The 26,353-nt window shown below is 48.0% G+C and overlaps 1 protein-coding gene across 2 annotated transcripts in view; it reads right to left on the reverse strand.

Annotated features, from left to right (window-relative positions):
• Window positions 1-349: 349 nt before the first annotated feature.
• ZRANB1 (zinc finger RANBP2-type containing 1) overlaps window positions 350-26,353 on the reverse strand; it is a 299,913-nt gene continuing 273,909 nt past the window's right edge. For both annotated transcript variants that reach the window (XM_085601498.1, XM_085601489.1), the window contains 2 exons: window positions 25,273-25,502; window positions 350-2,638 (listed from right to left, as the gene is read on the reverse strand). In XM_085601498.1, coding sequence (XP_085457624.1) covers window positions 2,420-2,638; window positions 25,273-25,502 — 449 coding nt within the window. In that variant the 3' untranslated portion in view covers window positions 350-2,419. The remainder of the gene's footprint in view (window positions 2,639-25,272; window positions 25,503-26,353) is intronic.

The following is a 26,353-nucleotide window of genomic DNA, read 5'->3' on the forward strand; positions in this document are numbered from 1 at the left end:
CTCTGGACATAACTCAGAGATGAGCTATGTGCTCAGATACTGCACAATCACAGGGAAGCATTGATGAACAATATTGTCACTTTTTATTAATTTTAGCAAATTACTAGGTTGTTTTTTATTTTTCTTCCAAAGACTCCATGTGCAAGAGACTAACAGTATTAAACAATTTTTCTCAAATTTAGAAAACCACTGATCTAAGACACTTCCAAGCTACCTCTCTGAAGCATCACGCAAATGATTTATGATTCGGCAATCAAACTGGCAAACATTTTAATAAATACCATAGTGAATCTATATTAACTAAAAAAAAAAGTTTGTAGGGAGGACAAAGAGTCTGGACACAAATCTACATTCAGGAGTGTTCACTCCTTTATTCTCCTGCATAATGTGAAGGGACATATTGTAAATCTGGAATGCACCACTACCATTTGGCACCACACATATATATGTTATACATCTCTACAATGCAACAGTGAGGGAAAGCAGGAACAATATACTAGAAAAGTAAACTATCCATCAACTCTCCCTGTTGTAAGTTGAAAAGGTGTGCAAAAGAGAAGACTTTAGGACCACAGGCTGGAGATGAAGGTAACCTTGGGACCCACAATGCTAAAAACATGATTTTGTTTGCAGTTACCCCACATTTACACTGGGGGTCCCTCAGTGCTCCGTTATAAACAATACTAGCTGTAAGGAGTTATCTTCAGGAGATTAGCCAAAAATGATTTTTTTAAAAGAAAATCCCTGACACACCTGCATATTAGCAAACATTGTGGGGTTTGAAAAAAAATCCCCTACAGGAGAATCCACTACTTGATAAGCTAAAGGAATAAACCCCAATACAACACTGAAAACCAAATAAATTGAACATCATGGTGCCAAAAACCTAATTCCTGGAGTCGATGCAGTGTCTGGTACAGATGGTGGTGGGGCGGGGGGCACAAAAAAAATTATAATAGAATTTCCATGGTGACGTGGAGCGCAACGTCTTCCTCCCTCGGGTGTGTTCACAGGAAGCTCCGACGCAGGAAATGGCACTACGCAATCATGGCGCTGCTTTCACAGCATGAAAGCAGCGCCAGGATTGGATAGAACTGGCTCTCCCAGATCTCTTAAGAGCACTGGGGGCCAGTGCGTTCTCTAACCCAGCTGTCTAAGACAGCTAGGTTGGAGAACTTTAAAATACGCATGTCTGGCTGTCCCAAGATGGCCGGACAAAGACGCATGTGCTTTTTAAAGTGCATAGCCCTCAGCTGCTGCTACTCGGCAGCTCAGGCCCCACCACTTCCTGACACTTTGTTCAGGACTGGTTGCAGAAAAGTAAAACGGTAATAAATTAACTTTGTACAGTTTTATTTTTCTGGGCGCTTGTGCGACGACACTCCTCAGCTCAAATGGAGGAGCCGCCCCTGTGTTGATGTATTTCTGCCTCATAATGAGAACATCATGACAAAAAGCAGTTAAGCACAAGCTTAAGATGCCATGCACCTGGTAACTTTTTGGTACATTCCTAGTCAGCCCTGAATTTTTTTTTTTAGCTTGAACTTGAAATAGATAAGATTTCTTTGTAAATTGCTCTACTACCAACTTGCAATTTAAAAGACACCGCCCACTGAATTACTGACTTGCAGCAAGAACTTCTTTTGTGGTTGCATTTCCTAAGGCTTATCTGAGAAAGAAAGTCCTCAACAAGAAATCCCAGATGAGACAACAGTTATTTCAGAAATGGCAGAGTCATCATCAGTACAACATTAAAGAAATTGTACTCTGCAAGAGGTATTCGTTCCTTAAAGATTTCATTTTATTATACTGGGCACAACAGGGAGTAAAATATTAATAAAATAAACCTGTTCATACTTGTAACTTTCAGCTAGTCTGTGCAAACAAAACAAAAAAAAAAAAAAAAAAAAAAAAAAACACAATCAACCACAAACCCTTGCTCCGGGCACTCAAACGAGGAACATTACATGAACCTCGGGAACCGTGTCAAAAAATTAAAAAAGTGACAGATTTCCAAGCTCGCAATAAAATGTACATGAATCTCCCAGGAACAAAGAGCGTGTGCTTTTTGAAGTGCCCAAAAATATGAATTTGGTTCTCTTTTTCTCAATAATTTTAAGATGCTGGTATACTTTTTCATATTACACAACTTTTTACACAGCCACATGCTTTATATTTATGGACAGATTTACAATGGAAAAGGAAAAGAAAACCTCTGTCTCAATAATAAAATTAGCTTTTTACAAACTGTTGGCCAGTTCGCGCGCTGTTCCCTGGATGGACATGGGTTGAGCATCCCACAGTGTCCTGGTCAGGAGAGTCCTTGGTATGATCTTTCTACGGCGCTGGGCTCCCACAAGGCCCTGCCTGCGAACGATCCCCATTCAGCTGTGCAAGGCCATTCCCTCACAGATTCAATTCACTCATCATCGTCGTCCTCATCTTCCTCCCCGTCCGACAGTGACGTGCAAGGGCGTATCTGTCTATAACGGTCCAGCCACTTCTCCACCATTTGTGTAACAAGGGGGTGATTGCGTCGACGAGAGCTTTTCTGCATGGATACCAGGACGCCTCCTTCAGTGACGCAGCAGTCTAACCACTCCCGTAGCAGCTTCTCTTGCTGTTCTTCACTGCCGATCTACCAAGTAAAAAACAGAGCCTGAGTAAAAGGCACAGCCTCAAAGATGGGACGGGTAAGTGGGCATGAAATTCAAAGCACTATCCCAGAATCACAAAAAGGGTACAACAGCTGAACAGCACAGTCAATAAGGTAGTGGCAACCATATCCTGCTGTGAGTATCACATTAAAATAACATACCATCTGCAGTGAAACATTAATTCTGAAGCAGTTACAGCTGCAGAGTATTTCTAAATGCCCCAGTCTGTCTAAACTTTAGACCGACCTACAATTAAAAATAGAGACCCTACATGATCGGAGTTAATTCATGTATAGCCCTCCCCTTTTTCCCCATTTGTCACTAGTTAATATTTTCCTGTACATCTAATTCCATCCAAAGCTTACAAACACTGTCCAAGCAAGAGCTCATCTCCATACAAGTAGTTCACTAAAGCTGCTGCACCCAATATCCTTGATTTACCAGTAACGCACTTTCGTCTACTGCTGTTTGAGGAAGCTCACATTGCTGGAATAGTTTGGTCACGGGATAACTGATGAAGGGATTTCCCGAAATGCATTGGAAACACGGCATTAGATACTTCATGTTGATCTTGTGAATAATTTCAATGCAATGTGAAGATTGTAACATGATCATTACATGTGACATGAGCAATGTTAAAGATTAATTGCTTTCTTAGTTTTTTTTGGTTGCTAATTTTTTATGCATCCAGAAACTAGTTAAATTGTAATAAAACGGAATGACGAATTACTCAAAAAATGTTTACTTTAATTACTGCACTTTAGGGGCATGAGTAGTGCACCTTGAAGTATGTGACAAAGTTAGTACACATAATTGTGTAGTTCTTGGTACTCAGCCATACTCCTAACACTTGGCATCAGCTTCATTTGAGGCCTGGTGTCGGTGCGCAGAGGTGCCAGATTCGAAGATTCTTGGGCTGGGGTGAATGGGGGAGGGGGGTGGGGGGGTTGAGGAGGGGAGGCAAGTTTAGGAGGGGGAGGGGGCTGGGATTTATTGGCCTCCTCTTCTTTGATACAGAGAGGATCTGGAGCACTATAGAGGTCAGGCTAATTCTTGGATGCCTGCCACTCTGTGATCTGCAGCCAGCATCTGTGCTGTTTTAGAGTCTTTCTGCACTGAAAGGCCAGACAGAAGGGGCACTCTGTGTCCTTGTGGTAATAGACTACTAACCTTTTGGAGGTCAGCAGGGATATTTGGCTTGGCATTGAGGAAATTTTCTGAAAAACATCAGTTCAGTCACCCTCTACGCCTCTTCATTCCCCAGAGCTGATAAAGCATGTAGCCCCAAAGGCAGGGACTCTCCTCCTTGATGGCTACCAAAAAGCATCAAGGTATAGGAAAAAAAAAAACACTATAGATAGCGACTAATTATTTCTTGGCAACGGGAGTGGCAGTCTTCACAAGGTGGGCCTGGAGCAGAGAATGCATGGAGCTGAGGAGCCACGTCAGTATGCGTTAGAAGAACATGTTACTTACCTTCGGAAATGCATTATCTGGTAAAGACAATATTTATCTGCAAATTCCTTACCTTAGAATTTCCCAGGAGTTAGGCTGGATCCAGTAACTTTTGCGTGAGCAGTACCCCTTGTGCGCGCCGTCGGGTGGCTCCATTCGGCTCTGTGTGGCGAGGTCAGCTTGGATGTCAGTTACCTGTATAGGAGTCACCCAGGCACGCGGACATCCGTACTTTTCACTTTTCCACACTGGAAGCGTGGAGCAATGAAGTGTGCGCAAAAACTAGGGCCCTGAAAAAGGGAGTAACCCTAGCCCTAACCAATAAGTCAGCAGAACGTGGAGGCATAGGTGAGTAAGAAATCTGCAGCTGGATAACGCATCTACCAGATAATATGTTACCGTAACTTGTTCATCTGATAGAGACTTCTAGCTGCAGGTTCCTTACCTTATAATAGATAACCAAGCTGTATCCTCCTGGCAGTGGGCTGCGGACAAATTCATCACACTAGAAAGACCTGCAGGACCGAACTGGCAAAATGCCCGTGCCTGCGGACCCGACAGTGCAGGCAGTAGTGCTTGGCAAACTTGTGCAGAGACGCCCACGTTGCTGCCTGGCAGATGTCCGGGACTGGGACACCCTGAGCCAACGTTGTGTTCACAGCCTTTCCCGTAGTGGATTGGGGTCTTAATCCCTTAGGGGGCTGCTTCTTAGCCAAAGAGTAGCGGTTCTTTATACAGATAACTACCCAGCGAGAAATGGTCCTTTTCCAAACTCTTGTGTGGTCAAGGTAGAACGACAACACTCTTTATGGTTCCAGACTATGGAGATGCTCCTCTTCCTTAGAGCGATGAGAGGGAGTAAAAAAGCTGGGCAGCATGATAGACTGACCCAGATGTAATGAGGTCACCACCTTTGGAAGAAATGAAAAACGGGTGCATAGCTCCACTTTATCTACGAAAGTCATCATGTAGGGGGGCCTACATTAGAACGCCTGCAATTTACTCACTCTCCGTGCAGATGTTATTCCCACCAGAAAAGCTGTTTTGATGGTAAGCAACCGGAGGAGAGAGTTGTGCAAAAGCTCGAAAGGAGCACATTATATGAAGAGTGAAGACCAAATTAAGGTCTCACTGTGGCATGACAAAGGGTGTGGGTGGAAATTAGTGACACAGCTGTTTACAAGAACCTATTTACGATTGGATATTTAAACAGTGACGGCTGGCCTGGCAGCTGAAAAAAATGGAGATAGCACAAAAAGATAAACCTCAAGAGTACCCAAGGCAGAGCCCTGCTGGGCAAGTTTAAGTATAAAAAGAACAGTAGAAAGAAGTAGAAAGAGAAACAGAAAGAGGGTCAATTGCCCATTCTGTACAACATGATACAAACTTTTGCCAACAGCAGGCGTATACGGTCTTAGTGGTGGGCCGCCTGGCCTTCAAAATAACATTGCATACTTCGGGAGGAAGATCAAAAGCCACCAACTGCCACCACTCAATCTCCATTCATGGAGGCAGAGAGTTGACTGGTTCAGGTGGAGAACCCTCCCCTGTTGCTGCGGCAGAAGATCCTTCCGAAGGGGCATCCTTATCTGAAAATCGATGCTCATTCTTAGAAGCTCTGGATACCAGACTCTCCCTGCCCAGTCCGGAGCCACAGGAATGACTTGGGCGCGGTTGTTCTTGATCTTCAGAACTCTGGGCAGAAGTGGTATGGGCTAAAAGGCATACAACAGGCCTGAGCTCCACTCGTAACGAAAAGAGCTGCTTAGCGATAGCAGCCTTAGAAACTCGAGCACACAAAACTGCTGACAGTGCGTGTTCTCTTCAGAGGCAAACAGGTTTAACCAAGGTTCTTCCCACTGCAGAAATAGACCTTACGCCATCTCCGACTGGAGATGTAATTCGTGATCTGCTAGGCATCGACAGAGGAGTTAGTCAGCCCTAGCATTCAGAGAAACTGCCGGGTGTTGAACCACCAAGGTTATGCCCTGCTGTTGAAGCCATGTCCAGAGAAGCAGGGCCTCTTGACACAGGGTCCACGACCTCACCCCGCTTGTTGCAGTACCACATGGCGGTGGTGTTGTCTGTGAACACCTGCACGGACTTCCCCTTGACAGAGGGAAGAAATGCTTTCAAAGCCATCCTGATCGCTTGAAGCTCCAACAAACTGATGCAGAGTCCTGACTCCAGTGTCGCCTGATCTCCACCTCTCCCAGATGGCCATCCCAACCCAGGAGTGACGCCTGTCACCACTGTGTGATCTGGTTGGGGAAGGGAGAGGGGCCTGCCCTCAACCCAATCGCGGCTTTCCAACCACCAATGCAGATCTCTCGCAGTTACTTATGCGATCTGGATCATGTTGGTGAGATTCACCCCGATGGTGCACCCACTGGCACTTCAGGTCCCACTGCAGATCCCACATACGCCACCTGGCATGCTTCACCAACAAGATGCAGGAGACTTAGCACCTTCAGAGTCAGTCACACCAAAATCCAGGATAGAGACAAATATCTGTATAATAGACTGAATATCCTGGACTCGCTGCTCGGGAGGATAAACCCAAAACTAAACTGTCCAGAACAGCTCTGATGAAAGGGAGCGTCCGAGGAGTCCGGTATGAATTTGGCACGTAAATATAGAAGTTTGCCGTAGTCTAACGGTGGGAAATGTCAGACTGGGGTGAGGACGCCTTCAACAGCCAGTAGTCGAGGTAAGGGAAGACAGAGATAAGCAGATAAGCTGCGACCACCGTTATCACCTTAGTGAACACCCAAGGGCCGCTTCTAAGACCGAAAGGGAGCACAGTAAATTGAGAGTGCTCATGGCCTACCTTCAACTGCAGGTAACGCCTGTGACAAGGCAGAATGAGGGTGTGAAAATACGCATCCTGCAAGGCTGCAAGTCCACGCTACCATCCAGCCTTCCTGGTCTCGGGCAGACAAGACTTGAGCTAAAGTAAGCATCTTGAACTTCTTCTTGAGGAAGGGATTGACGGTTCAAAGATCTAAAATGGGCGGCAACCCTTTGTTCTTCAGAAAGTAGCAGAAATAACAGCCACTGGCTACTTCTGAAACTGGGACCCTCTCTGTAGCCCCTTTGGCCAGGAGAGCTGTAATTTCCTCTTGGAGTAACTGTAAATGATCCTCCACCAGCTGCTTATGAATTGGTGGAATAGGAGGAGAGTATGAAAGGAAAGGCAGAAAATCGCCCTCCTGAATGATCTGCAAGACCCACTTGTCTGATGGTATGGACCTCCAGTGGGGAAGAGGATGATGAATTCTTCTAACCTCGGCCAATTATACGGTTCTAGGAGATCTCAATTTGCACTTCAACTCCCCTACAGACCTTGTTGCCAGGGAACTGACAGAGGACCTTACAGCCTTACAACTGATCCAGTTGGTCAGATCCCCCACCCATGAAAAAGGGAACTTATTGGATCCCATCTTTAGCAACTGCACGAATCTGATGATCGGGCAACCTATTTGCCTCCCCTGGTCAGACCACTTTCTTGTTCCACTCACCTGGTCGACCGCCAAGCCTCCCTCACCGACCCCTCAGCCCATAACTAAGAGAAACTGGAAAAAACTCCCCATAGAGCCATGGACAAACAATCTCGAAGGATCCCGCCCACCTCCCTGCATAAACCCCAACCAAGCAAACATCAACTATGAGGGCTGGATCAGGGAATCACTGGACACGATCCTCTCGTTACGGAAATCTATTCCTAAGAGGTCACACAAATCTGCCCCCTGGTTCTCAGATTCCCTGAGAGACCTAAAACGCCTCTGCAGAAAAAAAGAGAGCCTGGCGAATGCACTATCTCCCGGAAAAAAAAACCCAATACAGAGAGGCTATTAAGAACTACAGAAATGGGGTTAGGGCGGCCCAGGCCTCCTACTTCGCAGACCAAATAATGGCAGCAAAATCAAAATCCAAGGAAATCTTCCATCTGGTTAAAAAATGCATCACCGTTAATACTGCCCCCCCAGTTCCCAAAACACTAGATCAATGCAATGAACTTGCAGACTTTTTCCATAATAAAGTAACCCAGATTTACTCCGCATTCCCGGCAACAGCCAACAAGTCAATAACACCCAATCTGATCTTTTCGAGCGACGTCCCCCCCCCAGGACAGCCTACGCTGGACCACTTCTCTCCATTAAACCTGGAAACACTGCAACAACTAGCAGGCCAAGTCAAATCTGGCTCTCCCCTCGACCCTGCCCCACCAGAAATATTGCTGCAGGCAAGCCAAACCATCCTTCCAGTGGTGCTAGAGCTTCTCATCTATATCCTCCTGCTCAGTACCCATTGGATGGAAGAGAGCGATGGTACGGGCTTTGCTAAAAAAACCCACCCTAAACCCAGAAGATCACTCCAACTACCGCCCAATCTCTTTACTTCCTTGGGTAAGTAAGGTGTTGGAGAAGCACATAACTACGCAGTTGACACAATTCCTGGAAAGCCATGCACTTCTTGATCCATCCCAGACAGGTTTCAGGCCTAAACAGGGTACCGAAACTGCATTGCTGGCAGTTGTCGAAGAGTCGCGAAGGATATTGGATCAGGGAGGATCAGTGGCAGTGATCCTCCTTGATCTAAGCACGGCCTTCGACACTGTCAACCATGCCACCCTGTTGAACCGTCTGCACAACATCGGGGTCGGAGGCAATGCTCTAAAATGGCTGGAATCATTCCTGTACAACAGATCCTTTCAGATCTTCGACGGGGACATAATATCAGCCAGAAAACCCCTGAACTGTGGAGTTCCACGTTGAACCGTCAGGAATAAAAATCGTATCATATGCTGACGATACCCAGCTAGTGGTTTCACTGACCCAGGAAGGCGCCGATCATACCCCAGGAAGTCTGATGAACTGCCTAGAGGACATAAAAATGTGGATGACAGGCTCCTCCTTAAAACTGAATGGAGATAAGACCGAGCTTATGCTCTTAGGCCCCACAATACCCACATTAATTCCTTCCATGTGGCCTGGATGTCTGGGCTCCCCTCCCACCCCCAAGGAGAGCGTTAAAAGCCTAGGAGTATGGCTGGATAAAAACCTTTCTTTCTCCACCCAGACTACTAAATTATCCGCCATCTGCTTTGGCCTTCTGAGAATGTTAAGGAAAGTCCTCCCCCCTCCTCCCTTTGGAAGCCAGACAAGTGGCAGTTCAGGGCCTCATTCAGTCCCGGTTGGACTCAAACAACGCCCTGTATGTAGGGGCTCCCGAGATGTCCATGCGAAAACTACAGGTGGTCCAGAACTGTGCAGCCCGCATCCTGCTACAGACCCCAAGGACGCAGTCTGCTAAATCCGCACTAAGCAGCCTACACTGGCTTCCAGTGAAACAGAGAGTGACTTTTAAGGCACTATGTATCGCGCACCGATTTTTCTGGAAGTCAGGTCCAGCGCTCATTAACAAATTGGTTACTCAATACCATCCCAACAGAACCCTTCGGTCTACGGAGGCCTTCCTGGCCGTAGTCCCGAGAGTAAGGAGAGCCAGGACCGGAGGAAGGTCGTTTTCCTTAAATGCCGCAAAGATGTGGAACACACTCCCGCTACAAATCAGGTCCAATTCTAACCTACTCTCATTCCGTAAACAACTGAAGACCTATCTATTTGCCAGGCCCACCTAAATCTTATTCTCTGTTACCCCCCTAGCTCTGTTCTCTGCACTCTAGCGCTTGGACGCCCTTGGGCAGCAATCGCGCTTTACAAATTACAATACAATACAATACCTTCCACTGGAGTGGCATGCTCTCGCAAAGTAACACTAGGAGTGCTTGGACGCTGCGGCTGTCGAGGGCAAGGCCACGGACTACTACTGGCTTCCATTCCAAGGACGGAATGAGCCACGTCCACGAACAACTTGGGAAGTCTGTGCAAGACGGTGGCTGGGATTGGGCTGGCGTGGCTGAAACCTCCTTCCGTTGCCATGAATGCGGCAAAAAGGTAGACTGGCCACAAGGTGTAGTAGAGAGGCACAAGGATCTGGCGGTAGCACAAGAGTCCTTGAACCGCTCTAGGGCCGTGTACAAACAGATGGGATATATCAAAGGGCATGTCCATCAAATTAGCCTGGAAACCACCCGAAAAGCCAAACGTTCTAATCCAGGCATGGCGCTATCCATGCCACCATCGAAGAAATCTCTCTGCCCTGCAAATCAGTCATGTCAAGTCCGCACCGGATAGTGAATTTTGCTGCCTCTCATGCCCTTAACTGACTGGGAGAGCACAGCCCGGGCCTCCTCTGGGATTTGTGGCAGCACTTGCACAACAGTCTCCCACAGGGAATGTTAGAAACGGCCCAATAAACATGCAGTATTCACTGACTGCAATGCCAGGCTGGAGGAAGAAAACATCTTCCCAAGTGATTCAAACCTCTTGGATTCCCTGTCCGGAGGGGCGGACGAGAACGGGCCCTGGGAAGTTGAAGCCTGTACGTTCTCAGGGGAGGGGTGTGGGGTGTTAGCAGAGAAACTTTGGGTCACCCGGAGCCAGGCGATGGCATGCCACTGTCCTATTCACAGGAGCCTCTGTGCTAGGCTTGGACCACATGCCAAGGAGAATATCCGTCAGGGCTACATTAAAATGGGGTTCAGAGGTGGAAGCCCCAGGTTGAATTACTTCGGTCAGGATATTAGTCCTGACCTGCACAGAGGGCAACTTCAGTCCAAGGACCTCAGCTGCCCGCCTTACCATCATGGCATAAGCTGCCCCCTCCTCTGTGGCCACAGTTGGTAGAGAAAGCATCCCAGTATCTGGGGATGTGTCCAGTCCACTGGTTTCCCAAGGTTCCTCATACCAGTTCATCTGCTCTGCAGACACATCCTGGCGTTCTAAAGGGTCCACAGACCCCTCCCAGTCCTCTCCGGTGCCTGAAAGGTCATGAAAATGCACAGGTGACAACATAGAACCCCTGGGTTCTAAAGGCACCAGAATCTGTGTCGAACGACGCCAATCCGACTCAATGTCTTTAGAGATAAGGATGAGGAGGAACCGCCGGTGGACACTTGCAGCTCCGTAGGCAGCGACCTGAGATCAGATGCCGGGGAAGGTCACGTTGGCACTACCAGTGACACCCTGGAATCAGATCCCTAAGGCCCCACCCATTCTGGAGCAGACCGCATATTATCTGAAAGGGCCCCTTCCGATCCAGCGGGCCCCAACATTCACCAGAGGGGTCAGCCCGCTCAAATACACAGTGCATGGCCTCGTAGAACTAATTTGAGCAGAGATTGCTACGGTTCCTAAAAAGGGAGGGAGGCACTAAGTAGACACTGGCTCTGGCTCCGCAGGACCATGCCAGAGCTTGGACGACTTCTTGTGCCTCTTAGTGTCCTGAGGACTTAGAGAGGGAGAAAGAAGGCTTGGGGCTCTGGGAGCGGTTCAGCAACCTCCTCTTCAATCAGGATTGGGATTTCCGCAGAGTGTCTGGTCAATGTCGACTGACGGGCCACAAGGAGCATCGAGGCCCGCTCCCGCAAGGCCCTCTGAGCCATGACCAGACAGTCTGAGCACAACTTCGAGCCGTGGTCGTGCTTGAGACACCAAAGGCAAACTAGGTGCAGATCCGTTGACAGACATGGCGCTGTGACAAGCGCCACACGGTTTAAATCCTGTCTGCCTCAAAGACATCCATCAACACGATGGAAAATCTTTTCGAAGTCGAAAAAAGTTTTGTTTTTTTAAAAAAGCCTGTCAAAGTGACAGCAGGGGTAGCTATTCCTGGATCTGCGCTCAACTGTCACCGAAAGAATAACTGATATCTGCGCACCTGGGTGGCACCTATATAGGTGACCGCAACGTCATAACCAATGCAGACGACGTCACGCAGAGCCGAAGAGAGCCTCCGGACGGTGGCCGCAAGGGGTACTGCTCACAGAAAAGTTTCCGGATCCAGCCTGACGCTTGGGAAATTCTAAGGCAAGGAATCTGCAGCTAGAATTCTTTATCAGATACAGATGGCAGAGAAAAACAATCTAAAAATGGAGTCCGTGCCCTGTGCTTTGCCAATTAAGGGAAGAATTACAGGTTCTCGTGACTCAAACTTCTTCAAACTAAAACAACTTGCAACACCCAAGCCCAACACTACATGGCAGGAGTATGCAATGCATGTGGTTTTACAGCCACACATGCTACGAATACACTGTTTTTAAATGCTAAGCATCTTTGTGAACACAAAAGTATTATCTATGCAGCTGACATTAACAGTTTTATGCAAGATAAACAAGCACTTTTCCTATAATTGTAAGTGAGCGCCAACAAAACCACTGCTACCAGTATGCTATATCTAGAACAGTGAATATCGCCTGACACCTACATATGATCTACCAGGCTGAAAATAATAGTAATTTAAAAAGCTTCAATATATAATAAAGTATTTAGGGTTCTTCATAACTAGTTCATCTAAATCTTTTTACCTGCATAACAATCGCGAAATCTCTGTGCTTGCAACAAGTTAGAAATATCCAGGCACGGACAGGTTATCAGTATCAAGATGAATTTCACATCTAGAATGTTCTCGTTGCTTGAGTTATCAAGCGCAACCCAACAAACGTCTGCTCATTTTGGAGGCTTCTCCGACCTAATGCTTTTTCAAAAGGTCCAAAACCCCTACAGGCTTACCTGTTCTCGACACAAAGTGTAAATTAACCATTCAAACATCTCAATTTTTGACTGGTCATTCTTCTCAGAAGAAAAACAATGGGTACTCTAGAACTGGAGAGGAGATCTAGAAATCCAGCAAATGAACACTTCTAGATAGGTAGCTGGGACTGAGCTGTATCATCAAGAGATAGTGTATGGTTCTGAGGCACACATGACCCGAGATCATCCCTGCTGTACCATAGGTCAGAGTGGATGATAAATAGTATAGCAGTCTACAAAGACAGCAGACTGAGCTCACAAGAAGCAAGAGGTTCAAAAGGCTTGTGTATGAAGTGGAGGAGTTTGAGGATGGAATTCAGTTTAGCCACTGCCTGTGGACAGCAGGTAAAATGTGGAGGAGGTACAGTGTAAGAGCAGTGTTAAGCTAGGTCAACAATAGACAGAACTTAAACTGTCCTCTCTTAGCACCAAACAAGTTCTACATGTGGAAACAAAACTCAAAGGAATTTTGAGAAAGATATAATATTCTTCACAGAGCATACAAGGCGAGTTCCTTGTTCAGTGCCTAGTGGCAACATTTCAGTTTATTGCTTTTATTCGAATTGGTCGAGGATTTTCTTGGAGACACTGAATTATCCAGATCACCTAAGGTGAGGTCTAGGTGTGCAAAGATCAACTCAGGGAACCATGTGCTCTGTTGGAGCAATTTTAGGGGTGGATAGAAATCCCTTTAGAGTTTCCACTCCAGCAGTTTTCTGTGCTATGGAGGACCCAGGTACCATCTTCCTGCTGAAGCTGTAGGAGTACAGAAATAGTAGGCCAGATCAGAGCCATTAGAATAAGAACACCTTGGGCCATAACGATTAGGTTACTTACCCTGTAAGCATCTGTTTGTGTCATGTAGTGCTGTATATTCACATGCTCTACATACTCCAGCCATCTTGTGTTGGGTTCGGAGTTGTGCGACTTGCTTTTCTTCAAGGAAGCCTTTCGAGTCACGAGGTAGCATGACTCCTCCTCTGTCACAAGGTAGCGGGACTACTCCCCTCAGTGATACTGCGCATGGGCATCGACTCCTTTGTTAGATTGTTTTCCAAAGGCGTGTGAGAAAGGAGTGTAATTAAAGTGTCAGTGTAAAGAAGTCCATACTAAGACAATTGTGTAAAGTATAAGTGCAACTGCCACAAGCCCCCGGGCAGGAGGGAGGGCACATGTGAATCTACAGAACTACATGCCACAAACAGATGCCTATAGGGTAAGTAACAATCCCTTTGATGGTATGTATGGCCTTAGATTCACATGCTCTGCAATGTGTGTAAAGCAACCCCTCCTAATAAGTGGTGGCTGGAATGTGGGAGTTGCAGTAGTTTGAAAATAGCACTGCCTGACCTACTTTGGCTTGTTGGAGTGCCAACACATCTTCACAGTAGTGTTTAGTAAATGTATGTGGTGTAGACCATGTAGCTGCTTTACAAATTTTAGTTACAGGGATGTTACCAAAAAAAGCCATTGTTGCTCCCTTCTTAAGAGTAGAGTGTGATCTGGGAGGTAAAGGTATTTTTGGCTTAAAGTAGTAAGCCTGAATACAATTAAACTATCCATCAGGATATATAATTATCTTTATGTAATGGGGGAAAAAAAGCTACAAACAGTTTTGTTTTCCTGAAAGTTTCAGTTCTAGCTATGTAGAACATGACTATGCAACATCTAAAGTGTGAATAGTTCTTTTCGCTTCAGAATCAAGATTAGGGGATAAAAACAGGTAGTTCAATGGATTGATCGAGATGAAATTGAGAAATGGTATGAATTTTGGATTAGTCCGAAGTACACATTTTTCTTTATGTATTCGAAAGAATTGTTCTTCTAAGGTTAATGTCTGGAGCTCACTAGCATGCCTGAGTGAGGTAATGGCAACTGGAAATACACTTACCATGATAGAAATTTAAGCGGGCATGAGTACAGGCTCAAAAGGAGGGCCCATGAGCCTACCAAGCAGTGTGGGTGCCAGGAGGGTGCTGGAGGCACACTAGGTGGAATGACTAGTTTGAATCTTTCCATAAATGCTTTAATAACCAGAATCCTGAAAAACGAGAGATGCGGTCTATTGTGGAGATAGGCAGCTATTGAGACAAGACGTATTTAAATGGAACTGTATGCAAAATTGAACTTTTGCAAATGAAGTAAACAGCAAATAATGTCCTGCACAGTGGCTTTAATAGGATTCATGTGTTTAGGTTGGCAACAACACACAAAACACTTCTATTTTGCAGCGTAACAGGCTCTAGCTGTGGGTCTGCGTGCTTGTTTAAGAATATCCATGTATTCTAATGATAAGTTTAAATAATCAAACTCTAAGACCTAAGGAGCCAAATCGCTAGGTTGAGCATTTTGGGGTCTGGGTGCCTGATTTAGCCTTGATTCTGAGTGAGCATTACAGCTAGAGCGGTCGACCTCGAAGCTAGGGAACCGGGTTCGAGTCTCAGCAGGGACGCTCCACGTCCTGTGATTCTGGCAGATCACCTAATCACCCTGTGCCTAACAAAAATGACTGCATCGGTCTGTAACACAACTGGTGCTAATGTAAAGCATCCAATATCTTTGGGTCAAGTTCGCACTATATAAAATTTCTCATCCCCATTTTTAAAAAGGCTTGTTTTAGGAGGATGAGACCAGCTCTGATCTTTTAACAATTCCTCTCTAATGACACCATTTTGTACACGCATAATTTCTTATGGGTTGCTGTTACGCTTAGGTCAAGCTGTGACTAATCTTGGCATCGGGACTCTACCCTGTAAAACAAGTTACTTACCTTTGGTAACGATATATCTGTAAGAAACATTAGTAGTGAGATTCCATACCTTAGAATTACCCCCAGGCGTCAGACTGGATACGGAAAGTTTGTCAGCAGTAGACCTGCGTGTCGGAAGGTGGCGTCGTGAGGCTCCGCGTCAGTCGTTGGCGTCGTGGTCACCGAGATGACGTTGCCGCAGCTACTTAGACGCCGCCCTCGTGCGCTGACATCAGTTCTGTACACTACTTTCCGCGCCTGAAACGCAGACCCATGCAAGATTTTGACCACTGGTGCCTTGAAACTAGGGCCCTGGAAGGGATGACCTTAACCCTAGAAATCAGTTCGCAGAACGGGGAGGATGGGTGGGGCGGTAAGGAATCGATCACTACTAATGTTTCTTACAGATATATCGTTACCGAAGGTAAGTAACTTGTTCATCTGAAAGAAACACAGTGATAAATTCCTTACCTTAGAATAGATACCCCAGCAATACCAACCACGGTGGTGGGTCTGCGAACCAAGATCACACCAGGAAGTCTCCGAGAACAGAACGGCCAAAGAAGACATAGCTGTCCAGGCAGTAATGTTTAGTGAAAGTGTGCAGCGAGGCCAACATAGCTGCCTGACAGATGTCTTGTACGGGGACACCACATCCCAATGCCGTAGTGGCTGCCGTCGCCCTGGTGGAATGGGCGCGCAGCCCCGATGGAGGCTCCTTTTTTAGCCAAAGAGTAACAGGCTTTAATACACAAGACAACCCATCGGGAGATAGTCCGCTTCTGTACGGCCCGACCTTTCTTGGCACCAACGTAGCCAACAAAGAGCTGGTCATCCACCTGGAACTGTTGTGTGCGATTCAGGTAAAAAGAGCATATGTTTTGAGTCCCGATGGTGGAGCCTCACTTCCTCTCTAGAAGGATGCGAAGGCGGAAAGAAGGTGGGCAAAGTGATGGTCTGCCCGATGTGAAAAGCTGTGACAACTTTTGGCAGAAAGGATGGATGGATTCTGAGCACAACCTTGTCCGGATGACAAAAAAGGAAGTTTACAAGAAAGAGCCTGGAGCTCACTCACTCGCCTAGCAGAGTGATGGCAACCAGGAACGCAGTCTTTAGAGTTAAGAGACGTAGAGGACAGTTGTGAAGAGGCTCAAAGGGAGCGCACATCCAGTATGTAAGAACCGGATTCAAGTCCCACTGTGGCATCACAAAAGGGATAGGAGGGAAAAAGCGAGTAATGCCTTTGAGGAATCTATTTACAACAAGGGACTTGAAAAGAGAGGGCTGATCAGGGAGCCTGAGAAAGGCCGAAATAGCAGAAAGGTAGCCCTTGATAGTGCCCAGAGCAGAGCCCTGCTGGGCCACAGAAAGTATGAACAAAAGGACTTCTGAAAGAGGGGCAGAAAGGGGATCCACAGCCTTTGCTGTGCACCATGCCACACATTTATTCCACCTGCAGGCGTATAACAACTTAGTGGAGGGCCGCCTGGCCGCCAGAATGACATTACAAACTTCAGGAGGCAAGTCAAAAGGAATCAACTGCTGCGCTTAATCTCCACGCAAGGAGGTGGAGACTGGACAGGTTCGGGTGGAGGACCGTCCCCTGCTGCTGCGACAGAAGATCATCCCGAAGAGGCAGTCAGATTGGGGGATCGATGGTCATACTGAGTAGTTCGGGATACCATACTCTTCGAGCCCAGTCCAGAGCCACAAGAATGACTTGGACCCAGTCGCGCCTGATCTTCTTCAGCACTCTGGACAGAAGTGGTATAGGTGGAAAGGCGTACAACAGATCAACTCCACTCGCGACGAAAAGCGTCGCCGAGGGAGTGCCGCCTTGGAAATTCCAACTCGCAGAACTGCTGATATTGCACAGTCTCTTCTGTGGCGAATAGATCTAACCAAGGCTCTCCCCACTGTTGAAAGAGACCTTGCGCCACGTCCGAGTGAAGACGCCATTTGTGATTCATCATGCACCTGCGAATAAGTTTGTCCGCCCTGGTGTTCAGTGAACCTGCCAGGTGTTAAACCACCAGGGAAATGCCCTGATGTTCCAGCCATATCCAGAGGCGCAGTGCCCCCCGACATAGGGTCCACGACCCCACCCCTCCCTGTTTGTTGCAGTACCACATGGCGGCTGTGTTGTACGTCAACACCTGCACTACTCTCCCCTTGACAGAGTGAAGGAATGCCTTCAGAGCAAGTCGGAATGCCCGAAGCTCCAGAAGGTTGGTATGGAGCCGGGACACTGCCGGAGACCAGAGGCATCTGATCTCCGCCTCTCCCATGTGGCCACCCCATCCCAGGAGGGGCGCATCCATCACCACTGTGTGCTCCTATTGGGGAAGGGAGAGGGATCTGCCACTGACCCAATGCCAGTTTATGAGCAACCACTGCAACTGTCTTGCAGTGCCCTCCGAGATTAGGTTCCCCTGATGCTGCGCCCGTTGGAACTTCAGGTCCCACTGCAGAGCTCGCATATGCCGTCTGGCATGATTGACCAGCAGGATGCAGGAGGCCATGAGGTCCAGCAGCCTCGGGGTCAGCCTGACCGAAACCCAGGATAGAGGCCGGAAGATCAGAATCAGAGCCCGAATATCCTTTAAATCGTCGTTCGGGAGGATAGACCCGAAAGAGCGTCATATCCAGAACCCCTCCGATGAAGAGGAGCTTCTGAGAGAGAATCAGGTGCAACATTGGCACATTGATGTAGAACCCCAGCAAATGCAGGAGGTCGGCCGTAGTCTGGAGGTAGGAGACGACTGTCAGGGGTGATCCTGTCTTCAACAGCCAGTTGTCGAGATAGGGGAAGACGGGAACCCCTGATCTGCATAGATGAGCTGCGACCACTGCCATCACTTTCGTGAACACCAGAGGGGTGCTGGTAAGGCCAAATGGGAGCACGGTAAACTGAAAGTGCTCATGGTCTACCGTAAACCGCAGGTAACTCTGGTGGGCCGGCAGGACAGGAATATGGAAATATGCGTCCTGCAGATCCAACGCTACCATCCAGTCTCCAGGGCCGAGGGCAGACAAGACCTGAGCCAGAGTTCTTGAAAGAGGAAGCGATTGACGTTCGGAGGTCTAAGATAGGATGCAGGCTCTTGTCATTCTTGGGCACCACAAAGTAGTGGGAACAACCACCACGACCTACTTCTGGCGCAGGAACGCGCTCGATGGCCCCCTTGGCCAAGAGGGCCACAACTTCCTGTTGAAGTGCCAAGTTATCCCCCGACATGCGGTGGTACTGGGGTGGCATGAGTGGAGGGGTAGTCTCGAAGGGGAGGGAGTAGCCCCTTCGGACTATTTGTAAAACCCACCTGTCTGTAGTGATGGTGCGCTAGTGGGGGAGGTGATGGCGAACCCTGTCCCCCACTGGCGTTTGATGGGCATGAAAAACCAGACTAGGAAGGTTTGGAGGCAGTGGTGGCCGGGGTTGAGGTGGACTGACCCGCCCGCGGGTCCCACATCTGCAGCCGCGTTGGGACTGTTGCTGCGCAGGCCTGTGGCTCTGAAGCGAACGTGTCAAGGCGCCCCTTCCGTGGCTGCGAAAGGCAGAATGCGGAGGAGGACAAGTGGCCGAAAGGTCCAAGGACTTCGCCATAGCCTGTGAGTCCTTAAAAACGCTCCAACTCACTATCCGCCTTGTTGCCAAAAAGGCGAATGCCATCAAAGGTCATGTCCATGAGTGTGTTCTGGACATCCCCGAGAAGCCAGTAGTCCTCAGCCAGGCGTGGCGACGGGGTGCCACTGTCGTGGAAATCGCTCTGCCCAGCGAGTCGGCGGTGTCAAGGCCACATCAAATTGCGAACTTGGCTGCATCTCTTCCTTCAGCAACAGCCTGAGAGAGCACTGTCCGGGCCTCCTCCGGACACTGAGGCAGCACTTTCGCCACTGTATCCCACACAGAGTTGAAATAACGGCCCAAGAGGCATGTGGTGTTCACAGACCGCAGCCCTGAACTGGCGGAAGAAACAAATCTTCTTCCCAAACTTTTCCAGTCTCTTGGATTCCCCATCCGGGGGTGCGGTGGGGAAGGCGCTTTGGGACATGGACCCTTGGACAACCAAGCTCTCAGGGGTGGGGTGTTAGGAGAGGAAACGGGGGGTGGGGGGGGGGGGGGGGAAGGGAGGGTCACCCGGGCCTGGCAATGGCGCCGGGACACGTTCCTATCCATAGGAGCCCCGGTGTTCGGCCTGGACAAGGTGCCTAAAAGAACATCAGAAAGTGCATCATTAAAAGGCAGCAATGGCTCCGAAGAGGTAGCCACCGGCTAAAGCACTTCTGTCAGGAGGTTAGTCCTGACGGCCACTGTAGGGAGTTGGAGGTGTAGAACCTCGGCCGCCCTACGCAACACCACTGCGTAACTAGCACCCTCCTCTGTAGCTACGGTACGAGGAGTTAGCATGGCAAGGTCAGTAGAGGTGTCAAGACCACGGGCATCCCCCAGTTCCTCTGCCCAGTCCGGGTCATACTCGCACTGAGCTGCGAGAGGGTCTTCAGACCCCTCCCATTCCTCCCCTTCCTCCGAAAGCTGATGAACAGGCCTAAAATAAGGAGGCTGGACATAGGGCTAGAAATCCCCCATCAGCGTCTGAATTGTACCGGCTCCGTGTCCACATCAGGGCGGAGACTGGGTACGACGTCGTCCGGTGCCACGGGCGACGTCTGAGGTGGTGCCGGTGAGGTAGACGTCGGTGGAGGTATCAGGAGGTCAACCAGCATTGACCAGGAACCAGGCGTGGATCCTTGGGGGCCCTGCAGCGCCGCAACCAAAGCCGACAGCGATTCCGGAGCCACCGACAGTAAAGGCGAGGACCCCCAGTCGGGCCTGCAGGGCCTGAAGGCAAGCCAGCGGGGCCTGACGGCCCAGAGAGGCGGGCCTGATGGCCCAGAGAGGCAGGCCTGATGGCCCAGAGAGGCAGGCCTGATGGCCCAGAGAGGCAGGCCTGATGGCCCAGAGAGGCAGGCCTGATGGCCCAGAGAGGCAGGCCTGATGGCCCAGAGAGGCAGGCCTGATGGCCCAGAGAGGCAGGCCTGATGGCCCAGAGAGGCAGGCCTGATGGCCCAGAGAGGCAGGCCTGATGGCCCAGAGAGGCAGGCCTGATGGCCCAGAGAGGCAGGCCTGATGGCCCAGAGAGGCAGGCCTGATGGCCCAGAGAGGCAGGCCTGATGGCTCAGAGAGGCAGGCCTGATGGCCCAGAGAGGCAGGCCTGATGGCCCAGAGAGGCAGGCCATGGCTGCCAGAAATTCCTGCAGCTGGGCCCGAGTCGCCGACAGACCCTGGAAGGGCGGGTAGGCAGACGGTGAGCCTCCCCCGGGGCTCCGCCAGAGCCCCGGGGGAGGCACACCACACACACCCTCAGCCGCGACGGGAAGTCAGTGAGCGAGGACGATTCTTCGACTTCTTGTGATGCTTCGTCTTACCTGACCCAGAGTGTGAAGACTTCGATCCCGACGAACGATGGCGATGGCTCCGCAACCGGTCCCTCGACCTTCCACGGGACCGGGACCTTGAGCGGCACGGAGCCAACTGCCGGACTTCAAGCAACTCTTCGGCACCATGGCCCAGCAGTCTTCGGCACCATGGCCCAGCAGTCTGGGCATGACTTGGGGTCATGGTCGTGCCCCAGGCGATAGAAACACACGCGGTGCGGTCCGTCACCGACATCATACGATGACAGTCCCCGCAAGACTTGAAGCCGGGCATCCCTACGGCAACAGACGTCGATCGACTTGAAAAGGAGACAAAAAGGCCTAGAAAAACTCAGTCAAAAAGTGACTGGGCGTACCAGTCTATCCGGATCTGCGCTTGCTGGCGCGGAAAAAGAAAGAACGGACGTCAGCGCGTGAGGGCGGCGTCTAAGTAGCTGCCACGACGTCATCTCTGCGAACGCAACACCAACGACTGACGCAGAACTGCACGACGGCACCTTCCGACACGCAGGGGTACTGCTGACGAAAACTTTCCGGATCCAGTTTGATGCCTGGGGGTAATTCTAAGGTAAGGAATCTATCACTGTTTCTTTCAGATATTAGACTACCCTGGTTGTACTGTATCTCAAATTTGTATTCTGGTGAAGTTTATATTGATGTTTGTATGACTTATGGTTTTATTTGTAAAACCGAATAAAGTTTTTGATGATACAGCAACTCGGGCACGCACAGGTTCTTTAAATATATCATCTGCGTGCCTTGACATGCCTGGAAGCATGGGCAGAAACTGGGTGTCTATTTGTGTACGACAAGTGTCAAATAGGAAGTCTTGTTCTAGAGATTCCCTATGAAGCTGGACTCCATTAAGGATAGCTGTTCTGGCAACTACTTGCTAAGCACTAGCATCTTCTGGTGGTGAAGGACTAGTTGGGTAAAGATCAGGGCTCTGTATCATAAACATCCCAAGGATCTGGTTCCCCTAATGGTTTTCCTAAATCCCTTTAGGTGAACCTGCAGGTGTATTGTCTAGAGGGTCCTGATGTGGAGAAGGAGATGGTGGTAAATATGGATGAGGTGGTGGTGGAGGATGATGTGCAGGGCTTGTAGCTTATCTTTTGACTAGGTATCCGAATTGTCACGTCCACCCCAAATGTTAATTGCCTATCATTCGCCCTCTGCCTTCTTGAATGTGGATCCTCCTCTGTTTAATATCCATCTTTCAAGTATTAGCGCAACCAAAGAAAGAAATTGAAGAATGCTTCGAGTGTTTAAGTTCAGTCAATTTCTGAATCGAGGCATTAGATGATTTATTTTCCGGCACCGAAGGAGATGAATCTTTTGCCCGGGCGGTTCCGAAGGCTTAGCGGAGACCGAAGAATGGTTTTGACCCGATTAGGTCTAGTCTGAAGCAGAAGGCTTATCTTTAACTGCAGTTTTCAGAGCTGGTCCCGATGGTCTTTTTGATTCAGACCATGGCCTGAAGGCAGTGGCGGTCTGGCGACCTCTAGAAGTGTAAGGGGCAAGTATTTAAAACTCTTTGGGTGGAGCATGGTTGGAGGCAGCAGCACTCATGCTCTGCCCGAGAGACAGGGTGTACTTGTTCTCTTCCTCCAAATCGGAGCCAGGGATCTCAGACAAATAATGCTGCATCTTCCTCTTCTCTCTGGCTCTTCCTGGGTGTGCTCCTCACCGATGATATCCAGAGTATCGTTTGCGCTGCATTTAGACATTTCCAGTCGACATGTACTTCGATCACAAAGTGTCTTTTTGGATTGGAAAGATTTGCACACATCACAGTTAGATCCACGGTGGTCTGGCGACAGGCAGAGGTTACAAACCTGGCTTAGGTCAGTGTGTGGATATTTAGAGTGACACTGTGGGCAAAATCAAAAAGGTGTTCGTTCTTTCAGAAATACATCTTCCGTACCAATGGTGCACGTGGAAAGGTAGGCCCGAGATGGTCAGCGCCCCGAAGGACGATAGATGGATATCCAACCAGACGAAGATTATCGAACAGCAACGTTTTAAAAAAGCGCAATGAAAATTCACTATACTATCGAAGACAGGAAAGGAACGAAGATTCCGAGTTGAACACAGAGGAGATGTATATACGTCCGAACCAGAAGGCAGAGAGAAATCAATCTAACAAAGGAGTCGATGCTCATGTGCAGTGTCACAGAGAGGAGTCACTCTACCTCGTGACTCAAAAGACTTCTTTGAAGAAAAAAAAGTTGCACAACTCTGAACCCAACACTGAATGGCAGGACTATGCAAAGCAAGTGTCTACAGCCACACCTGCCATTGAACTTAACTGTATGTCTCTTAGAGGTAAGGGGATAGGTAGGATGGCAGAGATTAACAAATAAGGGTGAGTCTGATTTGGCTTCAATATATGGGCTCTGCAAATTAATTTGCCAAATTGGTCTGATCATTGAACACCCATGTAAAGTGAGACGAGACAAAAGATGAAACATAGGGTACATAACTTTTGCAGAGATCTGGTTCCTCAGCTGACATAGTGGAAGGAAATGCAGGATGACCACTTTCATGGACCTCAAAATGTATAACCATATTGGACCCAACTACAGGAATTAAATATCTAAGGGCAAAAATTACTACCTTCAGTATGATTCCCCAGTGTCCTGAAAGTAAATTCTGAGAAGTCCTTAAATCGATACGATCCGTAGTCTTGGACAAAGTAAGAGGTAGTCTCTAAGCAGATTAGCAGTATACTCTAACAGGGTACTGGTATGACAGACATTTTGCAACTGATCTGAGTGTTCAGGTAGATAACACTCAACAACTCACACCTGTACTGTGACGTATTGAACAATTTCAATGCATGTTAACTGATAGACTTCTACAACCATCAGTCTGTCCTTGTGGTGTAACGAAGGAACCGCTACATCGTTTACTGGAAGTCAATATTTTAAACTGGGACCAAGACTTAGCTGATGAACAGAACTCTTCATGGATGGTAAAATAAAGGATTTTGGAAAGTTCATTGTAAACTTCAGATCACAAAATGATTGAAGGACAACTGTAAAACAAGGTCAAGTACGGAAGTAGCACTCTTATAGGACAGTTGTCTATGCAAGGGTAGCAATAAACCTTTTAAAACTGTTAGACTTGCACTAGGGTAGTTTGGTGAATACTCAGAAGGTTATGGTCAGACCAAGAGGTACCACCCAGCATTTGTAATGCTAGTCTTATGACAAATGGAAAATACTGCCCGTGGCCTTGGTGCAAAAGCCATGAAATTGTGGTTCCTACAATACCAATTAACACAGCCATGATGTTGAACTGATTCAGGCCAGTAATTCAGAACAGACAGAAGCTGGATTAAAATCCTTTCCATGGTTTAGAAGCGAGACTCATCAAGGGCCAATAAAGAGACCCCTTAAGTCAGACGACTAAGTACAGCCTATAACTATTCCCAAAGAAAAGAAATTGCAACGAATGCAACTATTGAATTACTCATAAAAACTGACACTGCTCTGGGTAGGTCTTGATTTAAAAAATAAAAACTGCTCCCTACTCTATTACAGATTGGACTTCATTCCTACGGAAAGCATTCTTGATCCTGCCATAAAAGCTACAAACATGGCAAATGCTAGGCCACATTCACTTTGAATGGAGAGACTAGTGCTAGAAAAGTGGGTTGCAGTACACCGACTATCATAAATAAAGAAAACACCAGTCAGTCCACAGAGGTGTGAGGTGGGATGGGGAGGGGGGGGGGGTGGGGGGTGGGGGCGAGCAAGTAGTAATGATCCTGTTTTAAATATAAATGCAGGTGCGGTGGAAACTGCTCAATTAGCAGCTTTGCAGAGCAGTTTATAGTCCTACTAAATGATTACAGGACACTCAATAGTTGGAAAATGAAAGAAAGAACGACTACTTGTAGAAACATACAACAATGTACACACCAATTAATTTTTATGTGATCCTCCCTCAATGCAAATAAGGGGACATTTAAGAACTATCCTCCTGGAGATTGAAAAGATGCAGGAGATACTCCTATGAGAGAAAGAGGATGTACCGACAAGAGGAGCACGGAAAAGACAGCAGAATAAGAAACAAACCACTTCTGTGCAGTGCAGTGCAGTACAGTAAGGGGACAATGGGAGGGTAGATACAGGTAGGAAAATGGCATCTAAAACAACAATCTACATAAAAACTAGAGAATGATTTTGGGGAGGGGGAGTAAAGGACGCAGTCACCAGAACATGAATCTTGTTACTCCCAGGAGGACAGCAACAAGAAGAGTCCCCCGGCAGTTTAAAAAAAAGAAGCCACTGGTGACAAGTATACTCACCTCCTGAGCTGAGAGGAAGTGTATGTGCAGAAGTTTCCTCTCACTGTCTACCAATGGTAAGAAAGTAATCGTCACATCATCATCTGTGTTCAAATTAGCACCAGCACCTCGATTGTCAAAGCCGTCGTTCTCCATGGCAACGAGAGCAGAGAAATGCCCCCGAGTGTAGCCCAAGGCGATGGGACTCTTCCAACAAAAACTCTGTTCCCACAACAAAGGCAGGTAGACTCCTGGAGGAGGGGACACAAACAGAATGTCAGACCCAGCCTCCTCACAATCTCTTTTCAGCAAACAGGTGAAGCGTAACTGCTGCATAAAACACCCTCAACTTGTGCCACCTCTCCTGAAACACACTGAACCTATGCAATTGTAATCTAAAATCTTCGTAATGCACCCAATCTAGATTCTCCCAAGAGCAGCCTCCACCTACATCTGTTTAACCTCTTCCAAAAGCACCCATCTTTGTGCTATTAATTTAATCTGTTGCCAAAATACCATGCACCCATGTCAGTCCAACCTCTTCCCAAAACCCCCACCCGTTTTGCATGTGCCATGAGGTTAGTCAGTTCCAAACACAGAGTATGAATCCTACCAGTCTATTCATTCTCCACAGCAGCCTATGCCATCTCAATGAAATCTCATACAAAGCCCCATCCAAACTGTTTCAATTGAAACTCTTGCAAAACTCCCCTGAACCTATGCAGAGTCTACCAAATGTCTGCTGTAGTGAAGACAAGGTTCTGCTTGCACACATTGCTATGTTATCATGAGCGTATTAGAAGTTTAAACACAATTTTGCCCCTTGGCCGCTTTTGCACACAACACTACGTGTATCTGTTATTGTAAGTTAAACTGCTTGCTTTTCTTCACATGAGAACGGTCTGTTTTTCACATCCCTAGACTTACATCGCGACCTTAGTCTGTAAACTGTGTGCAGAAGTCTTCAAGGTCAAATAACGTATGCTGTTGCTTCAGGTTGATCGGCCCACGCTCTAGACACAACACACACACAGCTGCAAATATCTGAAACTCAGGTGCCTTTAATATTGCATTGCATTGCATGCATGGTGCTGGCACTTGG

This window comes from Triturus cristatus, chromosome 1_2, assembly GCF_964204655.1.
Source record: "Triturus cristatus chromosome 1_2, aTriCri1.1, whole genome shotgun sequence".
Lineage (NCBI taxonomy): Eukaryota > Metazoa > Chordata > Amphibia > Caudata > Salamandridae > Triturus > Triturus cristatus.